Genomic DNA, 10,466 nt, shown 5'->3' with positions numbered 1-10,466 from the left:
GAAAGATGTTAATACCCGGACATGTAATAATCATATTCGTTCGACAATGAATTTTGCATCAAAACCAACATTTTCGTGTATTCTGGTATATTCGAGAGTCCAGTAAGTGAACCTCACGTAAAGATGCCAGTCTGACAAGGTTTGATCAGCCAAGGATTTCCATAATATTTGTGTAGACAATAGACAATCAAAATTTGTATGTTGTCAAACTTTATCGGAAATTTTTATTTGGCTTCAGCAGTAATATCCTTCAATTGTGAAGCAGGATAATATAAGTACACATAATACAGAGCTTTCGACAGAGGGTGTAATATATAGTGTTTATTATTGGTGTAATCAATGATTGAAAACGTCCAGAGTATGAAACGTAACGGAAGCATCACTGAAAAGTGTCAATATTTGATGCTAGGCTCGCTGATATTCGGTAATAGCCTTATAGTTGTCTACCGGATCGTTCTAATGTCTTCATTGTACGGGTGTTTGATACATCAAAGTCAACATCTCCACTGACACTGTAACCATCACTTTATTCGGTGATATCGGGTTGGTATATTATACAACGTCACTTTGACCTAAAGTATCAGCCTGGCTAATGATGGAACACATCAAAACGTCTACAAACATGGAATCAAAAACATTATTACTGATATTGTACATGTCATATCTTACTTGTGGGATAGAACTAAACGTGCCCCAGTTTATACGTAACTTTTATTTGTCCAGTACGGGGTATTTGTCCATCAGTGAGGTCGGTTTGTATAGCTGTGCACGGTATTGTGGGATGGAGTCAGATTGCAAATCGTTCACATACAATACAACAGATTTAAGATGTAGACTTATCGAAGACGACGTCAACACAAAACCAGGAAAGTTTGGAGCGACTCCTAGGAATATCTATGGAGACAGAGCCACAGTTATTTCGGTAAGTCAATATTTGTTAAGAAAGGAATTTTTGCGTATTAGATAATTAAAAAAATATACATACGCATAGAAATATAAGTATTAATACTTTAAGGCAGCACACTTACTATCTTAATCGTGATATTGTTAAACTTTATTTTAGTTACAGTACTGGGGTTATTTTTGTTATCGGTCTATCGTTTAAACATCCGATATCTTTTCCGTGCAGGAGTTAAACTACAAAAATTATCGAATGAAAGTCTTATTCTCATCAGGTTTATCGTTACATTCTTCAGTAAATACAACTAACAAAGAAGTAGTTTAATGATGATTTATTCTCATTGATATGCACTTGACGTACATATCTATATCGTTAATGTTAGTGTGAACATGCTTAAGAAGCATAAGGTGTTAAATGTTAAGTTAAAAACAAGGCAAAAGACTGAAAATAAAGGTTACAGTACTTTTGTTGCACCTAGTTTAATTTGATATTTTGATATTGGATACTAAGTAAGGTGGGATTTCAAGCAATGTTAATATTTCCCATAGGGATCGGCCAAAAGAATTGTTTTACGCTTAGAGACCGCTCACCGATATATTTCTTAGTGCAATCAAAGGTGGTTATCTTGGCTATAAAGTTAACCGAAATTAATTGATGATGCACTTGCCTAACTAAATTAGTAAACTAAAATGCAGATTGTCACAAAACAGATAACAAGCAATTACTAGTATTCATTTTAACGAAAAGGAAAGTTTTAACCATAAATAAATACCAAAATACTAAATCAGTAAGTATACTGCCGATACTTTTTTTAAAAAGAGTTTTGTTTTGTTAATAAATGACAAATTGAATGTCTTCCATATCCAATCCATTCCAAATTATTAAGCACATAGAGAGCTTCATTACTTACCCTAATTCTGCCCGAAGCTTTACCAATTGTACAAAGATTTTTTTATGTGTGTCACCCCAATGACTTGTTGAACGATAGAGGACATAACAGACCACCCTGTTACACTCCAAACGTTAATATATGCATTTGCCTTTCCTTATATAGAGGCATACAGGTAATGACGACATATGGAGGCAACGTCATTATACCCTTATCTCATCATTCTTTTGCCGTTACTTTTTACATTTTCTTCATAATAGAAATAGCTTCCATATCCATGATTTGAAATATCATATTATTATACGCATCTATTCTATTCATAAAATTGCTTAAAGCCTAGACAGGCTGGCCAAGAACGCAGTTTCTAGAAATTCGTTCACATTGTTCGTCCTCTGCTTGCTGTTGTTCCGGGTAAAAGTGAAGACGAACATATCCTGGAAACAGTGTCCATCTCTTTTTAACATGCCAGTTTCCAGTATATCGAAAACATTTCATTTCATAGTAAAACCATTAGACATAAGATTACTCCATGGTTCCATGGACGTGAACATCTTTCAAAAGAAAACAACATTCTGGTGCACAGTATTCTCTGGGGCGATTTTTTGGTTAGAGAACGACTATCTTGACGGTATCTTGATTCCTTAGTTCTGATCACAAGCTCCAGAGAATCGCCTACTGTTACCAGAAGAAGCGGAACTACATGTATCTTGTAACACAACAACACCTTAATATTCTAAGCCCATTTTGTTACAATCTGAAGTTCATGAGCATAGCCCTGTCTGAGGGTTACATTCTGGACACAGTAGGACCTTTTTTCTGGAAGCGATAATGATGCGAAGATTACAAAAGCCATCATGAATAGTCTCTTCTGGCTCGATAAAGATGGCGATGTCGTTGTTTATCAAGGGTTTAAGGGTATTTTGCAAGATTTGGGGTCATATGGCTTGAAAACAAAGATGCTTGATGCAAGCTTGACTGGACAGAGAACCATGGGGGTATGTGCCAACACAGCCAGTATCCTATACTATTTAGAATACTACATTTGGAAACAAGTGTAAGCCTTTGCATCCAAAAGTCAAAAGGTTTAAGACAAGTAATATAGATTTCGCTACCAGCCCTCAATTTCAAGGTATTAGGCATGGTCGACTTGGACAATTAGAACTACGATGTAGACCAACACTGACATGGCCAATCAGATTCTACGACGATGAAGCTATATTGGATTCCAGATTAGGTGGTTTATTGTGTAAACCAACATCAATTTATCATATAGCGTTCCTGTCAGAAAGATTGATTCAGCGGCTGTAAGATCATTCATTATTTGTGGTTATTGGGGAACATGGCAGTTATTTTGAAAGTGGAAATTTCACTTTTGTCGATTAATAGTGTAGGTGCCAGACCATCTGTACTCATGACACCCAGTATAGAAATTTTAATGTAAAACGGATTTTCAACTATGATCGTTTTCTGTTAAAAATTACATAGCAATACAGTAAACCAGTTCTATTACTTTTCACAAAACTTTTTTTGAGCAATTTATTTCACACTATTTAGATATGCTTTTAGCGCATAATTACGAATGGACTGCAATAGGAAGCTGTGTTTTGACCTTCAGAATATTTCGCTTAATGTAAACAGGGCATGATCTTACTCTTATCTTCTGTTCCTGATGTAAATGTAGAATGTAATGTAAAATGTAATGTAAAAATGCTTTGCAGATATCATTTCTACCATGTTATCATCAGCATGTTTATGTTAAGTTTTCTCCAGAAAATGAAGAATTGATATCGTAGCATTTTCGGCAAATAACATTTTTTTATTCAAGTAGTCTTAAACTTTGATTTAAATGCCTATCCGTAAACGTTGGACTACAGAGACTACCTGTTTCTTAAGTCAATTTGAAACCCGACGTTTAGAAGAAGATGCCCAAAAGGAATTAATAAACTTATGGTATTTTATTTCAATTTTGAAACCAAGCTTTGTGGCATAAAAATCCAGTAGGTTGACACAGAAGCTATACTAATCATACAGCTCACCTGCCTTATTGTGTAAGGCTGGGGTTTGGGTTTAATATAGATCCCATCTGCAGGGGTTATTGCTTACAAGCTCGGCCTAAATGGTATTGGTACTATATACAAATCGAAAAAAAGAATAGACAGTTTTGAAGCCTCCGTATTCCTATGACCCCTTCGAAATGTGACAAATGCTTCTAATTACACATATTATTGGTAACTGCTACGTCAGAATTAGACTCAAGTTAGTTTGAATTTAAATGATACTAGCGATACACACTGAGAATCAGCCCCCACCCCTTATCCCTTACCCTTACCCCCTACCCCCAATCCCCAATTCCCACCCCAAACCAAGCTACTCATATTTTAAAACCTGCTACTTCTTATCAGAATCTTGATATGAATTACTCTTTATTGAAATAATATGATTTTAAACAATAAAATTTTCCTTCGACAAAATGGGTGAAAAACAATAAAGTGTCGATTCATAATGAATTACATCCAACTTAAAATCAAACGAAAGGAAAACATAAAAAAAAAAAAACAGATTTGCATGGAAATTCCTGAAATAAATACAAAGAAAGACCAGATGTTGATGAAGAGTAAGCGTAGTTTGCTACATCGACAATAAATCTAGGTTAAAACAATCCAGGTTTATTTTGGTATGTTCTCGGAACATGGGGTTCGATCGCGCGATCCTTATGTTCAGGTGAGAAGGTCTTCACTTATAGTCTTAGAATTTGTTGTGAATGTTGAAAAACGAAATACATGTATACAATTTTTATTGTTTAAATATTAATTACACCAGTTGATATAATGTCATTATATAGCAAAAAAAAAAAAAAAAAAAAGTTTAGTTCCTGATTGATACATACATGTATACACAATGTCAGGAAATAACGTCTTAATTCAAATATTCGAATCTACATACAATTTTAACTTTGAAACGAAATCAACAGAACCGCAAAGATATCAAAAATAGCATAACAGCAGGAAATTTATTTTCTAATTATTTCAGGATGAATCTTTGATGGGAACGTGTCGTGATCATGTCTGTCCGGATTACACTACATGTGTCCGTCTGTCGTCCGGGTCCCGGGTCTGTGTTATAACAGGTAGCCCATTTAAGCAATTTTCTAGAAGACTGAGACATTTCACTGAGAGAACGTACTTTGATATAAGAAACACGCTTGCCTTTTTTTAACAAAAGTATATTTTTTTTAAATTTTACTCCTCCATTCTTTATAAATGAATTACTACCTGTTTATGGATTCTGCGTAAGAACAATAGCTATTGTTTATATATAGATATTTGTCTCAAATTTATTCAACATTCTTGTTTAAGCATGTGGACCTACTAAAGAGATATCGTATCGTGGTCCAGAGAACGCTGATAACGTCTCCGACACCATTACTCCAGTAGGAATCCAACGGTACTTATTGTGTGATACCGGTTATATAGGATACAAGACTGTCGTCTGTCTGGCAAGCGGAAATTGGTCAGAACCGGAACTGCATTGTACAGGTATTTTCCGTCAAAATTAAGCAATGTTACTTTTGAAATAGCTGGTCATGCCACTGATTTTGATTTATCATCGTCATCTCCATATTATAGTACGATACAAGAAAGAAAATATCGAACTCGCTATGTGAGGGAGTTCTAACTTGATAATGTATATATAATAACAGTAGTAAACAAATAATTAGATAAAGTTCTTGTTATTGAACAGATTGCAGTATATGATAAATTTTGTTTTGTTTTTAGATTGCGGAAACCCACATAGTGTTTCTAATGCAATCATTTCTGCCGGAAATACAACCATAGGATCTACAAGGACATATGAGTGCATTCCCACATCTACCACTTCCGGTTCCGGTGACATTACATGCCAACCTAATGGAACTTGGTCTGGATCGTCTTTGGAGTGTATACCAGGTGAATATATTGATAATTTGGTAAAGTTGATATGTATATTATTTGATTTGATTTCAAAAAATATTCATTGCCATAATAACACTATAACCATTTATATATATGTCAATGTGTTCAACTAATTTATTATTTGAAGATAGATAGATGAATAAATGAATAATAATTATAAGGGGAAAAAACCAGAAGAGGAGATCATAGAGATTTACGTTGATGGTGACCATTGAAAACTGTTATGGTTAGTAGACAAACACATTCCAGTCCGACATGAAGTCAGACATGTTCGATATGTATTGGTACAATACAAAGTTGCTTTTACCACCTAGTTTCTGTTTTGACAATATGACCGAACCAGCACGAGCCGAAGGTTTGCATGGCTTGTGTCGTCGATGAAGCAGAAGACGCTTATCCTTCCGATGCTTTCTCTTTTTCCTCCTGTTCTTTTTAAAGATTCCTCTATAAATATATACTATTGTGCCCTCGTTTTATCGATTTTAAGATAGAATATCAGTGTCGTTATAATGATGGTATTCTCCGTTGTTTATTGTCCACTTATTATAGCTTTTCATTTAGATAAAAATAAAATAAATAAATAATAAATAAATAAAAAAGCAAAAACAAAAATACAAAAGTTCAAATTTTAAATGGTTCAAATAGAGGGGAATATGGGAGTTAAGAAAACCAAGAGCTCGTCTTTCCTCTGTTTTCAGATTGTGTGATTGTGTCGTCGATGCAGAATGCGATCACCACGGCGACTGTAGCACCTGCAGGTACTACCATCTCCTATACATGTGATGTAGGATATGTATTGGCATCAGGAACCGGAAATAGACACTGCAACACTCAAGGATCATGGGAAGCATTGGATATCGTATGCGACCCAGTAAGTAAGTGCACATAGAAAATTAATGATCCTAGCTGGTATATTTTATCGCTTGATATCACAAATAAATCCTCGCGATATTAACAATATATATTCCTGATCTTTAGAAGACTTCCACAATATCCCAGGCATGCAACAAGGTGAAAAGAACGTATATCAGAATATTGTTATTATAAAATATCTAGTGTATAGTTATTCGTTTTAAATAAAACAACAAATTGTTTGAAAGTTTTTTCGTCGTTTCAAGAATAGGCGAGTTGTTTGATGCACATGATACCCTAAATGCTTAAAGCAAAGGAGTTTTCTTTTTAATTCTAACATTCGTTCGTTAAAAAGACCATACAAGTTATTTAGCATTTATCCAATTGATAACATAATGTGAATCTGTGCTATTTGTTTACACCAAAGTTATGCTAACAATGTTAAACACATTTTTGAAGGATTGATTAATGAGATCGAGTTACGTTGATGGATCCTTGATTATCTTTATTTGGCTTATTTAGTTTCTAGTTTTTTCCCTTTCGTTCTAGTGACCTTGTTCGATGAATTTAACCCGAAACGCAAGACACGAAGTCCCTATTCTTGGTTTAAACAGTATTTTATTGTTCAAATATTTACATAGAATATTACAAACATAGAATAGTAAAGAATTCGGAAAGAAGTACTTTCGTACTTATATAAATCCGTCTTCTCTTTGAGACAGGCAGATAACATAATAAGCAGATATCATGGTGAGCTACAGACATACAACTTGTACGTATGTAGATCGGCATGACTCTGGCTCGTACGCATATAAATAAAGTAATCTCAGCAGAGAATTTGCAATACTGTCGAAATTAACATACAATGGTAATAAACCCTATTCTTACCAAAGTAGATCAGAAGTATGTAACTTAAAGATATCTAAGAAAAACAATGAGATGGTTCCAATTTGTCACTTAATAAGACAATCTTCTTTATTGTATGTTTTTAGGTTGTGGATATCCAAATACACCTCCTGGGGTAAACGGTTATAGTTATGGAAGTTTAACGTACCAAAACACAGTAACATTCTTTTGCCAAGGGGGATATACGTCTACTAATCCCGGAAATATGAAGGTCACGTGTCAAAGTGACGGTAACTGGTCCCAGCCACAGTTTGAGTGTCAATAATGGATGACTTGCGAAGCACCATTTTGTTTTTTTAAAGTACCGTGCCACCGTCTGGTTCGAAAACTGGTTATATTTAAAGATATAAGCTCCCTAAACGATTTAAAGATATGTGTATAAAAAGTAAAATTTTATTGTTGGAAATTTATGTCCAGTATAAGGGTAAGAAACCTTAACGCATGAGTGAAACCATGTTTATATCATTGTCATGCCAATGTGAATTCATGAATTGTCAGAATCGGGACTATATTCGACCATTATGTTGCGTTGACCTGTTTAAGGAGTATTCATGTTGAGAGATCGCTTTATTTTGTATGTCATTGTGCCAACATGCCTATTGATGTTTTTGTGTATCGAAAAAACCCGGTGCAGAAGCGGGAAAAGAATACGCTATGTCTGCTGGGAAGCTGAGGAAGTAAGTCGAAAGAAGTGTTGAATGATTTGCACTAATTCTGGACTAACAAACTGCAGATAGAACCGACTCCGTTAACGATCAATTGGATGTTATTCTCACAAGGACGTAACAGGTGTATAAAGCACTCTACTTTTGTATTGAAATTTTTCTTATCACCAATCTTTGATATCAAAGGTGGTGAGCTCTGCTGGATTACTTTAATCCCCGAAGTTGGCCGAAGCCTGTATGCCACGTTTCATTATACGTCTGTACTTAACGTTCTTTTAAATCCACAATTGGTAATTTGTACATTTAAATTATCAGAGTATGAGGCTATTGTATCCTCTTTATTTAAATTTCTATACCTCTTTCTTCGACCTGTTTTGATTTATTCAGTTCCCTCCTAGTTTAGCACATGTAGGTCCTTACCATTACTGACGAGTCCTAGAAGGATGAAAGAATGTATAAAACAGCATTATTCATTTTTGAAATTTATTGTTATTATATGTCATTGTTAAAATGTAGATACTCTGTTATAAATATGTTTGAGGTATCTATTGTTAAATAAGTATGTGAAGATACTATTTAACATGACGTAATGTTGAAAGTTGATAATATACTATTATGAGCTCAGGGGACATAACCAGTTTTCAATATTGGTTTCCTGCCACTGATAACATTACTAAGGTATCATGTCAGTATCTGTTTGACAATGTCATGTTTTGATGGTGTCGGTCGGATATATAGAGGTTACAAAACGAGTAGTTGTTGGATATGGTACTTTTTAACTTTGAAAAAAAAACTTGATGAATTGACATGTTTTGTGTCAATGTGATTTTTCCAAAATATTAGCTGGGGCGTAGGAATATAACCTGACGTGAAATGCCGCTAATTAATATGCATGTCTGACAATTTCAGAAATGTGTGGATAAGTTACAATTAATTACAAATCATAACAAATGATTAACAGTTTTATTAATTTCAAAGCAATGAATTAATTCAAATCTATATAAAAAATATGTTTTAGAATAACAATTGTGATCTACCTTTTGCGTGTAATCATTTCCAAGACCGCGTGAAGCGGCCTTCAAGTGTCAGCCAAAACGAATTGATGGGCATAACGTCGTTGAAATGATTTTGCGCTACAAAAATAGAAGTAAGCTGGAATTTTTTTTATTTTTCTGAACGCGTAACAGTTATAACAGTTATAAATTTTACCTTAATATGATTATCAAAGTCAAAAGATAACCCAAAATTCTTAAAGATTGCAATTTTTGAAAATGTATCTTCGACCCGAAATACGAAAATGAAAAATAAAAAACATGACTGACCGTGTAAAAAAATGATTAGTTAGTGGGTCAATTAAATTGAATCGGAAAGGAAAACTAGAAAACGACAAGACAGTGAACGTCATAAAAAGTATTATTATTGGCAACAAGGTGTAAAGATGGATAAAACGAAGGAGGCTGACTCGGTCGAGTCGAACGAAGAATTTAGCCTGACAGGTTTGTATTGTTGTAATGCTCGAAGTTATACTTACTCCCTTGCTGAAATTTAGAGTAAATATTACCTCATCAACCCACAATAAATGATTTTAAGAGTATATTGTGTATTTGACTTATCTTGGTACTAAATTTGTAGCAATTTCCTTCATTCACATGCATGTCACATGTTTTGTTTGCATAGCATACGTGTTTGTTCCCTGTTGGGCCCCTATGTAAATGTGTGTAAGTGCCTTTGCTGTTGTATTTTCCTTTGATATTCTAATTTCAATGACTAGTTTTGTAAGATACTATAACATAGGTACTAAGTACATAAGCTATGCTTGGGATTTATTGTTACAACAAAAACAAACAACTACATCGTTCGCCATGCTCTGCTCTCTTTACGGTTGGCATGTGCTATCTACATGAAGCGGATAAGTGGCAGAATATTCACATACCCACGCACAGCGACCTCACTTTACGGATTTCTTTGCAAATATTTTATTTACTCCATCACACTTTGGCACAAACATGAGTGTAGGCTTCATTTATTTATAATATTTATAAATCATTGTGCAAATCTGCTGTTTGAATCAAGGAATGCCTCTTTAATAACTTTAACTCAACAATACTATCCTGTCGTCCATTTCGGGATCAATGATTTAAAGTCTACGGTATTTACACTATATTTGTAATGTCATTGATGGTTCGATATCTAAAAGGCGTTTCCGAATATAGTTTGTTTAAGTTATGCATAAAACAATTACAACAAAGGCTTTCGGGTAAATTTAGAGCATACAAATGAAGATAATGGAAAAGTAGTCG

The 10,466-nt window shown here is 34.3% G+C and overlaps 1 protein-coding gene across 2 annotated transcripts; it reads left to right on the top strand.

The window, feature by feature from the left end:
* The first annotated feature begins 493 nt into the window (after positions 1-493).
* On the top strand, positions 494-9,760 carry LOC117338312 (sushi, von Willebrand factor type A, EGF and pentraxin domain-containing protein 1-like). Of its 2 annotated transcripts, none has more exons than XM_033899605.1 (6): positions 494-922; positions 4,821-4,917; positions 5,147-5,326; positions 5,567-5,737; positions 6,442-6,614; positions 7,588-9,760. In XM_033899605.1, the coding sequence occupies exons 1-6, from the start codon at positions 593-595 to the stop codon at positions 7,618-7,620; spliced, it is 984 nt and encodes a 327-aa protein (XP_033755496.1). In that variant the 5' UTR covers positions 494-592; the 3' UTR covers positions 7,621-9,760. The 2 variants fall into 2 exon arrangements, with proteins under 2 accessions (XP_033755496.1, XP_033755495.1); XM_033899604.1 differs by having other exon boundaries at positions 6,442-6,618.
* Positions 9,761-10,466: the final 706 nt, after the last annotated feature.

The sequence above is a fragment of the Pecten maximus genome, chromosome 11, assembly GCF_902652985.1.
Source record: "Pecten maximus chromosome 11, xPecMax1.1, whole genome shotgun sequence".
Lineage (NCBI taxonomy): Eukaryota > Metazoa > Mollusca > Bivalvia > Pectinida > Pectinidae > Pecten > Pecten maximus.
Note: the sequence above shows the minus strand (reverse complement) of the source record. Positions and strands in the feature narration are given on the sequence as shown.